General features: G+C 36.6%; 1 protein-coding gene across 2 annotated transcripts in view; it reads right to left on the bottom strand.

Annotated features, from left to right (window-relative positions):
* Sclp (leucine rich repeat containing protein 20 sclp) overlaps positions 1 to 20,127 on the bottom strand; it is a 123,726-nt gene that overhangs the window by 22,835 nt on the left and 80,764 nt on the right. Inside the window, exon 1 of one of the 2 annotated variants that reach the window (XM_081752858.1) lies at positions 18,345 to 18,506. The exons of the other annotated variant lie outside the window; for it this stretch is intronic. Within the exon in view, the coding sequence (XP_081608984.1) occupies positions 18,345 to 18,408 (64 nt within the window). The 5' untranslated portion in view covers positions 18,409 to 18,506. Of the gene's footprint in view, positions 1 to 18,344; positions 18,507 to 20,127 lie in introns of those variants that run through there. 2 annotated transcript variants of the gene reach the window in all.

The raw sequence follows: 20,127 nt of genomic DNA on the forward strand, positions 1-20,127 counted from the left end.
AAGTACATCTTATAACCAGGCTTTCTTCCAGAAAATTTTGTCCGAGGGGTGGGGGGTCCAAACGTGAGGGAGCTACACTGGGATTTTATTTACTATAGGACGTGCCGTAAACAAAACTGATGTCTAACGGAATTTAATTTGTATTGGCTTCGAAAGGTGAAGCTGCCAATTCTGGGGAGTTACGCTCCCAAGAAGTATATATTTGGAAGGAAACACTGCTTGTAACTGTAAATTATTTCCCCCAAAAGTTACTGTATCATTTACAATTGGTTTTGTAGATACACTGCTGTTCATTCCAACAATATACTTATTTGAAAAATATATCCCAGTGAAACTTACCCTGTAGTCAGGGTCATGATCTGCCTTCCCGAACCTCTAAAAGAAACGTCGCTCCCTCAATACCAATAAATACCGGCGAAGAAAATTTGGGACAGTGAGGTAAACAATAGACCTATATATTTAAGTGGATTGATATTATGTGTTTAAAACTGTAGATAATTCAATAATGAGAAGATTTTGAAATTATAGTGGAAGAAGAGAAATAAATAAATACAATGCATATAATGAAATGAAATAAAATATTTAAATTTTACGTCGCACAGTTATGCCGGCTAAACTAAAGGAGATGGTGATGATGAGAAATGAATGAAATGGTTGAATGAAGAAAGTGGGAGGAAACGGAAGAACACCGAGAAAAACCACGCACACGCTGTTTGTTCACTAAGGAAGCTCACTTGGAGTGAGCTGGAATGGAACTAAGGACCCCATGCACCAGAGGTATAAACTCTACCACTGAGCTACCGCGGCCCCATAATGCATATAAATTCATGGCTAAAATGTAAATTACCACTTGCTACATAGAGAAGTTTTTGTTATATGGATATTTACAAAATGTAGAAATTTCCTGTATAGCCGTACATATGCAAACTACTGAAATTTCCAAAACTGGAGCATAAAAAAATGGTCCGAGAAAATTGGCCGTCCTGGACTATGGCCCATACGGAAATACAGTCCTACCTGTAAAACATAGTAGTGTAAAGGGTTAAGGTGCTGAAATAGCGGGGCAATAGCTATTTGGTATCACTTCACTTCCCTCGTTCACTTCACTTCACTTCATGTTCTCGTAGAAATGCATGACACATATGTAAATATGCATGTATTTTCCTTATGAAGAATAGCACGATAGAGCAGGGATTAAGTTACTAATATATTTCTACCTTTTGCTATTTTAGTTAGATTATGTCGCCTACAATAAGTTCCTTACACATTGATGGTTTTGAATACCTCCCCACTTGGTTGTTTCTTTAGCCCATTAATTTCACTTTTTCAGGTTTACGTTTCACGTTAATGTCATGTAGGCTAAAGGAGGCGGTGATGATGAGAATGCGACAAGTGGGAGGAAACGAGAAAATCCTGAGAAATCCCACGTATAAGGTGTTTGACCACCAACTAAGTCCACTTGGCCCGAGCTGAGATCGAGGTGAAGTGTTTGTAGGCTTCCTTAAGAAATTTCCCTCGACTAACAAAAAATGTTCCCTTTTCTGATCAAATTTCCTCTAGTTTGCTGTGTTTTCAATTCCTATGACAGAAGTTATGTGATAAGATTAGATAATTTATCTATATTAATGGAAGTGTCAACCACATTTGTTTTGGTCATTTGCTTTTTTAAATATTTTTTTGTTAGTCTTTCATTTTCTTTTTTACAAAAAAGTACACACAAATACAATCAGCTAACAATGGGTGCTACTTTGAACACACACACAAACGATTGCTATTGCATTGGTTTATTTCTGAAGAATAAAGTAAAAATTTAAGCATTTATATTGGTCAACTAGTCAGAGCGAGAATTTCCCTGGTTTTTCACGCTTTATCGAAAAATTCTATTTTTTTTTTTTTCCTTTCTGCTAAATTTATCTGTTCGAAATTTCCCTTAAACTACGAACATTGCTACTGTATCACTATGGTTTCCCCCTTAATGTATAAGAGGAATTACTTTGTTTTTTTTCTTTCTTTTTTGAATTAATTGGAATTAAATTTGATTTTGCTGATTTCTTGTCCAGATCCATTAGATAGATGTCTGTAAATTAAATTCGTGAAATGTAAATTATGATGATCTTTAATAATTAGAAATTAAAGTTTTGTTATTAAATTTAGGCCTACATTATATTGCAAATTACTTAAAAAAAAAAAAAAAAAGATCACGGACCTTCAAAATTACAGTTCATTTGAAACAAAAGAGAGAAAAATGATTCGCCATAGAAATCAATAAGTTAAAAAAAAACATGATGTCATAGGTCACTGGCGCAAATTCAGGGGGTGAGGGGGACATATCCCCCAATCTTGGAACTGGGGGACTGTCCTCCCAATAATCCATTTTTTTTTTTTTTTTTGCCTAAGTACAAACATACCAATTATAAATATGCATGCATTCAGATTTCAAAATGTGTTCACGGATCTGATTTATAATACTGATATGTGCCTCTACTTCATCTACATCGCCTGATATACCACAGGTTCACCTCAGAAATCAGATTCCCCTACCATAATATGAGTCTCATCTCCCCCTCCCCCAGAATAAGCCTCAAATCTGCCCGCCTCTCAACGTTGAAGACAATTCTGCTCCCCTGATCCTCCACAGCATTGTTTTTCAACTTCATAAATATTTTAAACGTCGCTTAAAAAAAAAAAAAAATGGGAATAGTCCTACTCCCCTCCCCCCAAATATTGAAGACAGATTTGCGCCGCTGGCATAGGTGTTCACTATCGTTAAGTTCTATGAACTTCCATTTTGGAATAAATATATTTTATCCGTGATTTTTTTTTTTTTTTTTTTTTAGATCTAGGTCTTCAAATTATTCTACTGTACCTAATAATAGTAACAGATTAATAATAATAATAATAGTAAAAGTAATTTTGACTAAACACTTGTTTTGTATTACTTCCGGTCATCGTGGACCAGGAAGAAGTAAAAAAAAATATAGAATTGTGGGTAAGTGAAGTGAAAGGTAAACAACGGTCTGTTGCACGCAAAGTTCCTCTTCTTTAAGTGAAAGGGTAAGGAGAGTGTGAAAGAGCTGTATGTATCAGCTGTAATATTACGTCAATTTCACGCAACAAGCGGTCTGCATACAAACACGCTTGTTGTTCGTGTTACGCCATTTTCTTTTTTCTTTTTTAATCTCTACCTTAAATTCCCAGACTTCACACAGACAAGAAACAAATGAATGAATGAATGCAAGAAGAACATCGCCTTGTAATCTCGGTCACAGTGCTTTTTTCCCCCTTTTTTAACACTTGTTCCCAAGAGTATGTGTGAATACTTCTTTACTAAAGACCTACCATTATTTTTGCAGTGAAGTTATTAACGAGTTCCTTCTTCTCCTAACGAGAACGAATCAACACTCAATTTATCATTTAAATACTGAACTCTCAGTGAAGTCAGATTCACTGTCTTTTTATTTTATGATTTAAGATCATTAAGATTTGTGGGCTTTCGGCATCTATGGCCATTTAGCCCGTCACGTATGAGGGACGTAACTCACTGAGTATACTATCCGGGGAAATGGAAGGAAGGAAGCGGCCTGGGACCTATAAGTTAGGTACCACCCCGGCATTTACCTGGTGTGATTGATGAAAACCCATGAAAACTCTATTCACAATGGCTAATCTGAAGAAGCTTATGTTACACGTTTTCAACCGAATATTCCAAGCCTATATTAATCTGCCTTGTCTTTCAACAGCCACCAGAGAGGGGTGCAGTCACGGTGTCTCACTTCTGGTGCAAGGGATCCCTAGTTTGATTCAGTCAAGGATGTTATAAAATAGAGGATCTGCCTATACAATAAAATCTTGAAGCTATACGTCACAGTTTCACCACCCCTACTCCACCCAATAAGATCGCAATGTTTTGAGCCAACATTCATGGCGGAAACGAAAATAGCCAATCAGACAATGACGAAAACGAGAGTAGCCAATCAGACGTGCCTATGCTGGGTTGTTTCTTCGCTTCATTGTGTTAATAGGATGAAGATACATAGGATGAGTAGATCCTCTATTTTATATAACGTTCTTGGATTCAATGTTCGTAAGTTTCCTTAAGAAAATTTCCCTCGAATGGCACAAAATTTCCCCTTTTCTTATCAAATTTTCCGTAGTTCGTTGAGTGTCCAACTTCTATGACAGAAGATATGTAATAAGGTTAATTTCGCTATACCAAAGGAAATATCAACAACGTTTATATTCTCATTTGCTTTTTGCTTCTTTTTTAATTTTTCCTTCGCCTTTTTTTAAAACAAATACTTACAAATACACTTTGGGAATTAGGAATTAGATTTCAGGGTTATCGGCATATAAGACCGTCACGTATATGAGATATGACGTTCCTCGGCTAACACAATATCTGATGAAAGGGAAGGAAAGAAAGGATTGAGGAAGGATGGAAGCGGCCTGTGGCCTATATGTTAGGTTCCATTCCGGCATTTGCCTGGTGTGAATGAAGAAAGCCCAGTTAAAACCTCACTCGAGGTGGCTGGTCTAAAAAAGCTGTTACACTTTTTCGACCGAGTATCCCCACCGGGATTATGCTATTTTGAACAGACACAAACATACTGTTTTTTTTTTTTTGTATTGGTTTACTTCAAGAACAAAGAAAAATTTAAGCATTTATTTTGATCAATCAGTCAACGCGAGAATTTCCATGGATTTTCAGGTTATCAAAAAAATCCCTTTTTCCCTTTTTGCTAAATTTACCTACGAAATTTCCCTCTCAAACTACGAACATTGGTCTGATTTCAGGCCATGTAACTTTGCGATAGATACCGTGTCCGTGGGTTTTCACTGAGTTCTCCCGTTTCCTACCACATTTTCATTATTCCATAAATTAATCCATAATCATTCAATTTTATTAATAAGTGAAAATGAAATGAAATCTTTGAGCTTTACGTCCCACGGTTATGCCGATTAGGCTAAAGGAGACAGTGATGATGAGAAATGAATGAAATGGTGCAATGAAGAAAGTGGGAGGAAACGGGAGAACCCCGAGAAAACCCACGAGCACGGTGTTTGTCCACCACAAGGTCCACACGGCGCGAGCTGGGATCGAACCAGGGACCCTAAGCACCAGAGGTGAACGCTCTACCACTGAGTCACCGCGCCCCCACTTCCTTCCAAAGTACCAGAGTAAAAACCGTTTTTAGATAGGGATTTAGCGTCCTAAGCGAAGGTTTTATCTCCGCCCTTATCTACCTATTGTAACCGGAAGTGGTAGAAATCAATTATTTGCGATTTCAATTTTAATATTGTAGTACAAAAACTTTGTTTCCATTGTTTCCCAATCTGTGGTCCGCGGACCTCGGTGATGCAACAGTTTGAAGAATATTACTGGTAGTATTGGGTGTAACGTTCGTACGCTGCAGGGTTTTAGTTACAAGAAAAGGATTTTTCAATAGAGTAGGAAAATAGGAAAATTATTATATATATGAATTTTAGCAGGATAGGTAGCGACCCTGCCAGGATCTAAATGATAATTTATTGCTTTTATATTTAAAAGGGGTCTGCGGGACATTTTGTTTTATTTTTATTACACTTTATCTTACCATGCTGCTCATGTCTAGGATAATTAATTGTAATGTATATTACGTAGGTTTTAACCAATTGAGAGAAATACAATACAAAAAGATAAAAGAAGAAATAACAAAATTACCAAAAACAGCTCAACATCAAGAACTTAAGCTATTAATTCGCCAATAGCACCTAGTATTAACATATTCATTTAGATTAATACACTGGCTTAGGTATACGCTGTATACTCTCCAAAATGATAACCATTCTTGACGAGGCAATAAAAATTTTCAATATTATTAGGGCTTGTCCTCATAACAGCCTGCTATTTCCTGCTCTTTGTAATCAAATGAGAAGTGATCAGTAACACTTATTATCTAACTAACTAACTAACTAACTAACTCTATGGCCTATGGAACCCGGAGGTTCAGTGCCGCGTTCACAAAAGCTCTCCACTGACTTCTATCCTTAGCTAATTGCATCCAGTTTCTACTTTGGATTCCTATCTCTGCGAGATCCATCTTAATATTGTCCTCCCATCTGCGCCTAGGTCTTCCTAATGGTCGTTTTCCTATGGGTCTACCAGTCAAGACTTTGAAAGCGTTTCTACTTTCTTCTATTCTAGCTACATGACCTGCCCACCTAAGCCTCCTAGACTTGACGACCCTAACAATGTTGGGTAAACCGTATAAACTATGTAGTTCCTCGTTATGAAGCTTCCGCCATTCCCCATTCTCGTTCCTCTTGGGTCCGAATATTCTTCTCAGGATCCTGTTCTCAAATACTTTGAGTCCATGTTCTTCCCTCAGAGTAAGCGACCATGTTTCACAACCATGTCTGGGACACTTATTATCACACTCTGAAATTCGCTGGCTATCTCGGGATAAGGTTCTGACACGGTTGTTTCAGCTTCGTGACGAAGTAAGGTTCTCATTAATTCCAATTAAAGTTAAATCAGAATTTAAAGGATTTCAAATACTTCTCGTCTCTTGCTTTTTCGGAAGGCATTTTTAATCTTGAGTACTCTTATCTCGAGGTTTCAAAATATATCTGTAACCGTGTTTTCTGTCCAGAACAAGATATGATCAACAATCAAGACGTTTATTTATTTATTTATTTATTTATTTATTTATTTATTTGAGAATCTTGTTGGTAAAATTGGGCGGGTTACGGATGATTGCACGGTGCAAGTTTCTAGTTGCAAGTCTGTAAGAAATCTGTTGCAAGTCAAGGAACTTTTCCATAGATCAGTTAAGGTGCGAAAATTATACAGTGTATATCTGAATTTTATGGATGGTGTGTAACGACCCTGCCAGGATTCGGATTAGGATCTAATGATAATTTATTGCTTTTGTAACGATGAACCTTAGATTCTTCTAAGCAATACAGTTAATGCTATAAGAGAGGTATTATTATTATTAACACAAATCTTCTTCGTGATACAGCCAACAAAGTATTGTGGTCCGATATCTATGGTGGACATTCAATTGGGTGATGGACGTTTAGAGCATTGGCTCCAAACACCATTATTTCTGTGTTTTCTGTGGTAAACGAGAATTTCCTGACCAAACCTCTAATTCAAGTAGCTCATCAAATTGGTTCACGACGCCATGTCAACACCAAAAGTTCTGTGCCATTACTTGGAATTGAATCCAACCCAAAGAAAGCATGTGCTATCCACTAAAAGATACATTTATATAAAATAAAATTATATAAGAAATCATTTGACTTTTCCATCCCATACATTCGCCCACCACCTGAATGAGCCGGGTACTATCCCAAGCAGCGGGTACTATCCCAAGGGTTTCTTCCAGACATGTTTGTAGGGGGCACTGCACCCCCCGGAGCTCTGAGAGTGCCCCAATATAATAGTCTATAATATAATAATAAATAGAATAGTACCAGTAATGTCCCCCGGAACATAGTTTCTGAAAGAAACACTGATCCCAAGAATTGGCGAGGATCTCCTCCCTGTTCTACCTTTGTACCAAAGCGGTCTAGAGTTCGCTCAACCTCTGAAAACTGAGTAGACTTTATACGACACATTTTATTTTTAGCATGAAGCCTTTAATAAGTAAAAATCAATTTTAACACAAACTGTCAGTCAATGACAGCAACAATACTCAATTTCATTTCCGGATGCTTAGGTACTAGATTGAAATTTATAGTCTTATAAGTGACTATTGAAATTTATATTACCATTAATCGAAAATCTAATAAGTGTGTCGCGATATTGTGAGTTACGTAAAATGTGCCCTCAGTCAAAAAAGGTTGGAAATCACTGAGTTAAACTCAGGTATGGTATATAGACAGTGTTGCCCTGTATGGCCGTTATCTACTATAATAATTAAGAAATAAAACAATATGATCTAAAGAAGAAAATACCCATTGCTGAGATAGGCTTACAGAATATTAATTTTATTTGACAATACAAGCTCTAGGAATTCACAAATGGATTAGCAGAAAGTTTATTTTCTAACAGGAAGTGGAATAAAAGTTCTTCCAGTTCTTCCACGATAGAAAGAGAATAACATCCAAGGACTACGTAAAGCAAAGAAAGACCTTGATACCAATTGCAATTGTACAGATTCGATACAAATACTTGTTGAAAGTTGACTATAGAAAAGTGCCCATAACATTATGCCTTACAAATCCAATAAGTTTTGTTTACCTTTCTTGTGTAACAAATTCTCATTCATTAAACCTATGAATTGTATTTACTATAGCTACATTGGTTAAATTATTCTGTTTATGCTTTAGTCTCAGAGAAAGACCAACAATTCGCACGAGATTCAAAGAGTTCAGGCAGTTTTACGGTTCATGATGCTGCACAATTAATCAATCAATTAGCATACCTGTATGTGTTTCAACTGTCACCATAGATGCGAAAATAATACCCGAGTACACTTTGAAAAAAATAATAATAATTAAATCACATTTCAAGCGTACGAAAACCGTTTCTAATGATTTTCAAATGCGATATTAATTAGTCTTAGATTTTGAGCTCTTGTACTTTTAGTTTAGAAAATGAACATTGTTCTACTGCCAATACAAGTATATCATTTATAAATTTGTGTGCGTAGAAACTTAAAACAAAAACTTTAGATAATCATGTCGTGATTTACTACTGCCAATTATTTATGAAACTAATATTTAGATTTTCCCTTCCTAAGCTCTTAAAAACATGTATAGCGGCTAGCGTTGTAATAAGGTCAAGATTACAACGATAAATAGTTAGGATCATTTGTATTTGGAGTTTTATCGTTACGGATTTTTTTTTTAAGTGTGTGCACATTATTTTCATCATTTTTACTTATATAATTATGTTACATTTTACAAGGAACTGATATTACAACACGTACCATCAAAATATTATTTAAAACAAGAGACAAAACTACTTAAAGTAAGCGAAAAGGATAGAGTAGCATTAGGTGTCCCTTCAGGGTCGACTCTTACATACGTGCAACACATGCATTTGCACAGAGCTACAACACTTGTCATAAGTATATTACTAAAAATAAATATTTCTCGTTGAAGACAGACTTTATAATGATGGTTTACTAAGATGACCTATTTGAGTACTACATTCATAAATTGTGTTCAGGTCGCATTAGTTTAAGGTCACATGGACAGTGCTAAAGCAAATGGTCAACCAAATCCCAACATGAATTGCTTGATTGTTGTTAAATATGAGAACTCAATTCTCGAACAGTAACGAACACTTGCTCCATTTAGTTAGTTATCACAGTTTTGATATGAAAGCTAGTCTTTGTGAGAAACTGGTTGAAGGTGGAAACAAGTTTTTTTGTTTTTTAATTTTTAACAGATGTAGAAGAAAAATCAAGAAATAAAGATAAAAGAGCTAGTTGCACTGAAATTGCAAACTGATATATTGAGATTGAAGCTCGTCTAAAAAAAAGGATTACCATCTTTCCCCTGCAGGGGTGTTCGCTTTATCTTGCACTAACATAGTAGATTATTATTTAAAGAAAAAATCAGACACAATGAGGTTGTATTTGAAGTGTTTAGGCCTTTCTGAGTGCGAGTGGACTTTCCCTCCCCTTCATTGTTAATAATGGGGTAGCATACTTAAAATCGTGGGTTTTAAGTGTTGTTCTTTGTTTAGAAAGGAAAGGGGTGGCAAATTATGCCATTGCACGGGGCGGGAAATTACCCAGGGCCGGCCCTGAACATGACATCGGGATTGCCTGTCTTATAATCACGAAAAAACGGCTGAACAAGTTCAAATGAATTATTGAACATTGTTAGCACCAGGGGCGGATCCAGGACCGACTTCTGGGGGGCGGTGGGTTGTCATACTGTTACTTTTAAGGGCTCCAAACTTTGGGATGGGTTTTATTTATATAAATAAAATAAAAAAGTTTCCTCTTCTGGGAGGGGGGCGATTGCCCCGATCGCCCGCCCCCTGGATCCGCCCCTGGCTCTAGCCAGGGTTATATGATGGGTTTATAAATATTCCCCCATAAAATTCATTTTTCCTGTGCAAAGAACGGGTGATACACTAAAAACGTTTTCATATATAAATCATATCGAAGTTATTACATTATTAATTTAAAATAAGTTCATGTTGCAAAGTTTTACACGTAATAAAGTAATAAATAACACATCTCAATTTTCAGAGTATTCAGAAGATAAAATTCATTTCCTTGTTCTTCCTCCCCTCTCCCCCTCCCCAATTGTAGTAATCTTACATTGTACGTAGAATGTATATACGTGTTAAAGAAGTTTCTCTTTCAAAATACTCTCATTATTTACTTGACTGTGAAATAAAAAAAGAAAAAATACTTTCTCCTCGTCACTTTCACTATTCATATTATGAGATTAATTTCATTTTCAGCGCCTTCTGCGTGTTCTTTGCTTCCGCCAAGAAGAAAAGAAAGAAGAAATATAATAATGATATATTCTATCTCCTTTCAGCATCTTTTTAAAAAGACCGAAACTATATTTTTGTAGCTAAAGCGATCACAACACTTTTATAATTCAGTTTCTATTCTTTATTCGTTCACTTTAATTGGCTGATTGATGATTTCAACATTCATGGTACACAGTATTGGCAGATGATTTCAACACATTTCTAATTTTTTTTCATTGTGTTTTTGACTTTTATATGTTTTCATGGAAAGAAAAACACAATTAAGTGTTTTCTAAACTTTTTTGATGTATTTATAGAAAACAAATTATTAATAGAAAATGATTTCATTGTCAAAGAACAATCTATTAAATTATATTATTCCACGAAGATTTTTTTTCTTTAATGACTGAAATACTCCAAGCGTGGTGGAGTGTGTTTCCGGGTTCAATCCTCGTTGCTGGTTTGTTTCTTATGGTAGTTTTCCACTCTTAAGAAATAGAAGAAATGTTAATAATAGTACTAAAAATTATTTTGGGTTTCACTGCAAGACTCAAAGTTAAAGAGCTTGTATTTTGGTCGTCGCGAATTCTGTCGAGGAATTTGAATACACAAAACGATATTCATACCTCTTGTTCTGTATGGTTGAGAAACATGGTCGCTTACTCTGAGGGAAGAACATAGACTAGAAGTATCTGAGAACAAGTTCCTGAGACGAATATTCGGACTCAAGAGGAACGGGAATGGGGAATGGCGGAAACTTCAAAACGAGAAACTACATAATTTATACGGTTTACCAAACATTGTTAGGGTCGTCAAGTCTAGAAGGTTCAGGTGGGCAGGTCATGTAGCCAGAATGGAAGAAAATAGGAACGCTTTCAAAGTTTTAAATGAAAATTCAATCGGAAAACCACCATTAGGAAGACCTAGACGCAGATGGGAGGACAATATTAAAATGGATCCCGCAGAAATAATGGCTAAGGAGAGCTTTTGTGAAGGCGGTATTAAACCTCGGGGTCCCATACTTCACAGAGAGAGTCAGTGATTACTAGTTCGAATCCAGCTGCAAGTAAAAACAATCTGCGGATAAGAACTCAATAAATGCCTGATCAATTCCAAGTTAATACTATTTCCGCTCTTCATTTCCTGTATTATATATGGAAACACAAAGAATATATATTCTTTACAAATTTCCACACACAGCCTGGTGATCCACCTAGACCGAATTCATTCGTTATCATAATAAGAGCAATGAAACAAAAATTGGCCAGATTTCTATACTAGGATAGCAAAACATGATATGTAAGTTATATTTGTACAGACGTGCAATTTACGACCTTATGAATTAAATTTGTACGAGGATGGTAAAATATATTGTACCCTACACCACTTTTTGGCCATTTCCATATAATTGATTACTGAGATCTATATGCTGGAAAATATTGATAATTAAAAATTCCCTATTTAGCAATATTTAGTTTTCACCAGTGAACTAAAAGTATTTTAAATGTAATTCTTGAGGTCGTACTTTGCTATATCATCCTTGTAGACATGTTTTGCCATCCTTCTATAGATTTAAAAAGTACCAGCCCTGATGGAACTCACGAAAAAAGAAACCTGTCTGTCAAGATGGCCGTGGGTTTTCTCAGGTATTCCCATTTCCTCCCACTTTCACCTTCCATCGATTCTTCCATTATCATTCACGTCTCCCTTAACGAAAGAGCAAAATCTTGGGACGTTAAACCGAAAGATTTGCCGAAACCCAGTAACTCCCGACTGGGAAGCTATTTTCAGTATAACCCTGGCTTTCTTTTCTTTTTTTAAAAGTTCTGTTCCATTTCATACCAATAAAGGTTATTTTAGTTATCTTACAAAAACTGTAAATAAACTTTCCAACATGTAAATTAATTATACGTACTTGCTCGTTTCTGCCTCACCGTAGTGAAGCAAAATTTTTCGCCCATGGTAGAATTTCTGAGCCCCAGTTTTCACTTTCAAAGCATTGTTCCCAAATACCTTATAAACATGACAATGATCCAGGGACGCCTGTAGGATTTCTTTTCAAAGGGGATGAGGCTAAAGACTGATTCTAGGAGAGGGTAGAGACTGACACAAAAGCAAGGTCACGAACACACACACATACGCTTTGATGCAAGCGTACGTGCACAGATAATACTCCATATAATGCAACAATTATTTACGCACAAATCCTTATTAACTACAGTAAATAATTTAAAGTACTATAACATTTAATGTGTTAAGTACTGTAGTATAGAGTAAGCAATTAGTAATATAGTGCGTTTACTCAACAGAAGTGCAGTTCGTCAAATTTCTTTGAAGTTCCCATGCTGATATTTACAACAGCATCCCTTCCTCTCTCCATCCCTCTTTTGACCGCATTTGCGTGATTACAACGTCTTAAGAGTCTTCATCCCGGCGAAATTAAAATACCACTAATTTTACAGTAATTACGTGATATATTCAAATAGATAAAAATAATCGAAATATGGAACAAGAGCACCCTAGACAATATTATTTTACATAAGAAATCGTTATCTCGACTCACTTATCTGCTTTCGATTTCGAGCCATTTTGAAAATCCGCATTTATTTTCGCGTTTCTAAACAGCTGAAAACGGAAAGCCACTAGGTGACTTGTGATAACGGTACCTCACGCAAAATAATATTGTCTATGGGGCGCTCTTGTTCCATATTTCAATTCTCTTTTATCTATTTGAAGATATCACATAATTACTGTAAAATTAGCTGTATTTTAATTTCGCCGGGATGAAGACTCTTAACACCCACTGTATGTGTGTTCTTTCTTCCCAATACTATGGCTAATATAAACAAATGCCAGGCAATGGAAGAACAAGGAAGCTGGTCTTGGGACTAGAAAATCGAGCACTAACCTAAAGGACTGCTTTTGGAATTGTGTGACAACTAAGACTGCACGTGGAGTTGACAAGCGACTATCAGCTGTTTGAAATGAGGGTGAGGGTTCTGGTTGGCCCATTTAGTTATCGGGGGTGTTCTAAAAAATTCTTCCGACGATAACTGTATTTATGGCACGAGCTACTACACGTACCGATACAAGGTGGCATTCTTTATATATGAACAGCACTTCGTTTGAAGAGACGATGTTATATACGTTTTGACACGTACGGTACTTCTAAGAACTGAACTCTCTTCGAAAATCCAGGGGCGTCCCCTTGCTCTGTGCCGCAGGCGGCTGAGCAATGATCTTGATCTTTAATGTCCTACTTATGACCTACAAGATGATTCATGAAAGTCATTGTTTCTGAAATAATGAGAAAGGAAACGGAAGAACTCAGAGTAAACCCACGCACAAAATATACAGCAGTTACTCACCTGGTCTGTTGTAGTACCAGAGTGAGTAATCGTTGCCCTCTATATTTTAGATGATTTCTGAGAATTTTATAAGTTCGGTAGGAACAGAAAATTCATGAATCGGGCGATTTTCCTTTCAATATATTTAGAAATAACTTTTAAATCGAGAGCAGCTCTCCTCTGTGATTGAGTAATTCATCAATTAGAATGATCGTTTATTGTGAAACAAAGAAACGCTAACGGAGACAAAGAATGTCATTTTAAAACCTTATTTGATTTCGCTTTAAAGCCAAGAGGTTTGGTTTGCATTGTTATAGCTCTTAGCTTGAACAAAACTTCCGCTCATCTCCCTTTGATACAAATAGCTCTTTTCCCTTTCGCTCTACAGTAGCTCCTTCTCTGTCCTTGCTGTCACGTGGCTTGGTTCTTCGGCCAACCGGAACGTCTTTTTAAGAAGGAAACTTTTCTTTCTATTCCATGGTCAGGGCAATCTCAAACGCAAAGAAGTCTGCTTCTAACAGCTGATACCATGTGACGATACACCTTTTTAATATCACAATGTTAACGTTATGAATGGAATTATACATTTTCTATAATTTCTCATACGACAGGTGCAGTGCTGGAGTTCACAAACTTTCATCTGAGTTATTATTATTATTATTATTAACTGTTACGCATTTTCCTGTTTTTCCATCCTTATTCAACATCGTGGCTACGAGGGACGGAACCTACCATTAACATGGGCTCCGAACCACGAACCGGGACTTAAATCTAGTAAAATTGGCGGGTGAACAGAGAATTATACAAAATCTCTCAGAGTAGCCTGTAAGCCATTTTTCACGATGCTAATTTGCCTGCGAGATACCTGGATCACAGGACCACGCCACCAGACATGAAGAATCTTGTTTTCGAGAATAAAAAAATAAATAAAATAATAATGGGTTTTTATATATATTATTATTATTATTATTATTATTATTATTATTATTATTATTATTATTATTATTATTATTATTATTATTAAAGTATTCTCCGTTTTGGCAGGGCCTGGGACTTTTTTTATTATTTAGGTTTGCACCTGGAAATGATATCTTCATCATAATCGGTGTAAATAAGGTGCACCTTGAATTATGTATGTAAAAAATTGAGTTATATATTTGCTAAATTGTACAAATGTTGCAAATAACGGATGCCGCCATTTGCATTTATTGGTCGACCATCATGTCGTTTTGTCTGAATTATAAAATTAAATTATTGATAGAAAGTAGAAAATTGATGCAATTATGTTAAGATTCGGAATATATTGCAATATTTTGTGTAGGCAGAGACAATTATAGTCCAGGACTTTAGCCCTTCATGACCAAAGGTGAAGTAATTAATGTTTCATACGGAAACCCCTTCGCTCAGGGCAGCTAACGGGGTGTCTTGTAGCGATTTCAGGATACTGTTCTAGGTAACCTCCTCGGCCCATGGCAGCCTCGTGAGGTATGGTTTGTGTTGAGGAATCTCCTACACTTCAAAGCAGTCTCCAAGGGATTTTAGGATAGGTAGAGTTCCTTAGTCCAGTGCAACCTCCATATAGCTGTTATGGGTGGGTGATTAGTGGTTAACTGATACCACGGTTTCTTTCGGTTCCTTTTTTATAGGCCCTCTTCAGGCGGCTTGTCCTCTTTCGGTTACCATTGTGTTGAACTTCATGTCTTCCTATTTAGCGTATTGTCTACCAGGGGCGGATCCAGGACAGACTTCTGGGGGTATCAGCGGTGGGTTGTCATACTGCTACTTTTAAGGGCTCCAAACTTTGGGATGGGTTTTATTTATATATATAAAATAAGAAAGTTCTGGGGGGCGATCGCCCCCCTGGATCCGCCTCTGTTGTCTACTTGTTTGTAAACTTAACACGTGTCGTCCATAAACATATGCTCATGTTATGATGTGGGGATCCTTACAATATATATTGTCAAAATTGAGAAAATGTAAAATTGTCATATTTGAGAATATATGAATGGCAAAATCAGGAAGGGAGTTCCAGCGGTGCAAGAGGGCCGGTTACCCAGATGGTCGGGCTAGAATATTGGGAAAAAGTGAGAAATTAATGAGATCAAATAATATAGAATATTTCTGGATGTATGCATGTGTTAGTGTTGATAAATGAAATGATGTATATAAAATGTATAGTATAAAATTTCCACTTAATCCCTTTCTTTTTCACATCACCACACAAAGAGATGTTAAAACTCCCACAGTCACCGCCGAACTCCCTGGAATGTTTCCTCCGTGTTTCTCGATTTTTAGCTTCCTCTTTTAACTCCCAATATTTTCTTGTATTTTTCAAATCACCGATCAGCTCTGTTCTTCTTCTTCCTATTCCTCGCTTTCCTTCCATTTTTCCTTCTATGGCGGTACGAAGAAAACAATTCATTTGTATTAAGCAACCTTACTTAATGTAATTGTAAGTTACCTGTTTTCTGATTAACAGGTCTTTAATTAACTGTCACGGAGTACATTTGTGATACATCTTAAATTGTTGTTCCTATTAAGCTATATTATATATATATATATATATATATATATATATATATATATATATATATATATATATAGTGGCGGATCCAAGGGGGGCTATAGGGGCTACAGCCCCCCTCCTTTGACGCTCAGATATACACTGGATAAAATGGGCTTCAATCTTGCTTTACACTGGATAAAACGGTAAAATATGGTTCAGCCCCTCCTTTGATCATATCCTGGATCCGCCCCTATATTATATATATATATATATATATATATATATATATATATATATATATATATATATATAATGAACTGGTAGTGGCTCGGAGCCCAGTTAATAGCAAGATTCGTCCTTCATAACCTCGTTACTGCATAAGGCCAAAAAACAAAAACTCAGAAAATACAGTTACATAAATTGTGGTATCATCCGCAAATAATAATTTATTTTTAGCTTATGATTAGTACGTACTACATAATCTTACGCGTAATATTTTAATTGCTATATAGTACAACGCTGTCCCTTCTAATATTGTTCTATATTTTTGTAATTAAACTTATCTAGGCTAAAAATAAATTAAACATGACAATTTTGATTATTTTAGAGTTTACTTCCTCTTTCAGCAGTGAAACTACATAAGAACGTAGACCTACAATTTAAAGTTGAACATTTGCCATACCGAAGACCCGTACGCTAACCGTATAGCTATGAGAGAGCTCTCTATATAATTTTATTAGTGCAATATATTGGTGGTCTCAAGTAGAAGCAACTAGTTACGAAAGGCAGTGGCGAATATAGTCCGAGGCCGGGAGAGACCAAGTCCCCCCCAGTTTCTTGATCAAAAAATTTTAAGCTATTTTTTTAAATATATTTTTGAAAGTTTATAGTACATTCATGATATACCTATCATAGGTTGAGTTCTGTCTGCCCCCCCCCCCCATGTTTACCTTCTAGATCCGCCACTGCCGAAAGGTAAAGTTATCTACATCTCACATTTTAAAGCTCGGTCAATTCTAAGTTCTCATTTATGAAAAATGAAATTGACACTTTCAGTTCATTCAAAACTAAACTAATGCCACATGTGAGTCTAGGAAATGTTTGGTGATCAAGATTTGATAAACATCAAGTTCCATATACAGACCTGTTTAAAAAAATGACAAGAGCAAAAATTGAAATTACACCGTATAGGACACAGTAGCGGATCCTGTGCGGGGGGGGGGGGGGCGGTCGCCCCCCAAAAGAGGAAACGTTTTTTATTTTATATATGAATAAAACCCATCCCCGAGTTTGGAAATAAAATGAAATCTTTAAGTTTTACGTCCCATGGTTATGGCGGTTAGGCTAAAGGAGACTGTGATAAGAGATGAGTGAAATGGTGGAATGAAGAAAGTAGGAGGAAACGGGAGAACCGCGAGAAAACCCACGAGCACGGTGTTTGTCCACCACAAAGTCCACACGGCACGAGCTTGGATCAAACCAGGGACCCCAAGCACCGGAGGTGAACGCTCTACCACTGAGCCACCGCGCCCCCCTAACCCCGAGTTCGGAGCTCTTAAAAGTAGCTCTAAGCAGCAGTATTACAACCCATCGCCCCCCCCCCAACAGAAATCCGTCCTGGATCTGCCCCTGATAGGACATTATCAAATTATCTAATGAGGAGCATACGCGAATGCACTTTCGTACTGCTCAAGATAATTCTTCTGGCAACAAAAATATTTAGTTTAACATTTCTAGGTTAAAGCAGACAAATATCGAGAACTCCGAGGGAAAAAAAAAGGGCTGTGATCAAATCAGGAACCTTTAGCACCAGAAGTAACAAGGAGTCGTTATGACTTCAAACATCCACGAGAAAGAAATCCCAATGCACTCCTGCTTGTATACAGAATAAACATTTAATTTCTGATACAAAAAAGATACAGAATTTATCCTGCAGTTGGCAACGATGTACAGACATCAATGACTCATTCTTCACCTGATGCTCTCTGCAGCTCCTCGAAATCTCACCAGGTTATCTTCCTAGTAACAACTACATTCAATGACATTATAGTTAACTCACCTAAGATTTCTGATTCTTGTGCTTCTTCACAACGGTGCACTACGCGTGTCACTGCACTGGCCATTAGCTGTACACTGTACTCGTTAATGAATCCAATGTGCTCGTTAACACAGAAGAGACACAAACACAAATGAGCACACCGCTAAAAGGGCTAGCAGACAGCTCTTCGCAAGTACTCGACTAGTAATGCCAAGAAAAACAATGTTTCCAACTCGAATATATTGTGCTAAATTATAATAAAAATCAGAAGCAGAGTAAAACTGCCCCTTCTGAGTTTGATGTATACTAATTAATAACAGGGGGTAGCTCAGTGGTAGAGTGCTTCGCTCTGGTGCATGAGTCCCTGGTTCGATTCCCGGCCAAGTGAGTTTGTGGTGGACAACATCGTGTCCGTGAGTTTTCTCGGGATACTTCCGTTTCTCCTACATTCTCATTCCACCAATTCACCATTCACTTCCATCACCATTCACTTTCTTTATTCACCGTCTCCCTTAGCCTAAAGAGTATAATCGTGGGACGTTAAACCGAAAGATTTCATTTGCACTAATCAATAGTGGAATCAGTGCCATAATTATGTGGTCAGATCTCCATTGGCGCCTAACATATTTTAATTTAGCGATATACATATGCATAAATTAGATTTGTTCGAGAAAAACTGCCCACCGAAACTGAAATTTCGAGTCCTGCATATATACAAAATATACAGGGACGTACGCAGGGGGTGGGTCTTGGGGGTCCGGACCTACCCCCCGAAATTTTGACTTTTGTGTAAATTTTTCCTAAGTTTAGGGGCAATTTTAAGAATTTTAACATAAAATACCCTCATATTCAGTTTGGACCCCCCCTTCCCGAAATAAATTCCTGCGTACGCTACTGACAATATATATAAGCTAAGTAACAGTAGTTAAGCAATACCTTTAATACTTTAGGTAAGGATACGTGAGGTTACCGCATAGTTTCACCCAAGGTGTATGCGTGTGTCTGTGCATGTGGTACTTTGTTTCTCGGAAAGTACTGGCAGGATCTAAACTAAATTTCCTGGGTGACTAACCCATTGTCTAAGGCAGCGTTTCCCAACCGGTGTGCCGCGAGGAAATCGAAACAAAATTATGAATTCTATAGCAATCAAATTGCAAGACAGAGAAAAAGGTATATTTGTATTTCACATTACTACTATGAATCTAAAATTTAAAGTTTCATACTGTGTTACTTTTCTGTAGAACATTTTTCTGTACATTTCTAATTTTGAAAGAAAAAGTATTTATCATTGTTATGACCATTATTGCTTCTTTATTGTTGCAGACTATTTTGTAACTTGAAATTTTAAAATATTATTCAATCCTTCCGGCAAAGTAAACGCATACGAATTACCTACATTTGTGTTTTAAAAGTAAAAAAGTTTTTTTTTTTTTTTGTTGTTGTTGTTTGCTCGTTCGTTATTTAGTAATCCTCCTTCTTAATGAAAGGTTGGATACAGTTTTCGAAAAAGAAAGTGTATTTTTAACAACTTCAGCCCTATATCTGATTACAATTGTTTTCTATTTTTAAATTAAAATGAAAAATAAGCATAATGATTTACCACAGGGAAAACCAGTGATCGAGCTTTCTTCTCTGTGAGAAGGATGTCAATAATCAGAAAAAATTACTACAGTATTTTATATTTTCAAATAGTAATATGTGTGCCGCGAGAATTCAAGTTACCATGAAGTGTGCCGCAAGTTGAAAAAGGTTGGGAAACGCTGGTCTAAGGAATAAATACCGCTCGGCCAAGGAATGCTTGTCT

The sequence above is a fragment of the Thermobia domestica genome, chromosome 3, assembly GCF_964235325.1.
Source record: "Thermobia domestica chromosome 3, izTheDome1.hap1.1, whole genome shotgun sequence".
NCBI classification, from domain to species: domain Eukaryota; kingdom Metazoa; phylum Arthropoda; class Insecta; order Zygentoma; family Lepismatidae; genus Thermobia; species Thermobia domestica.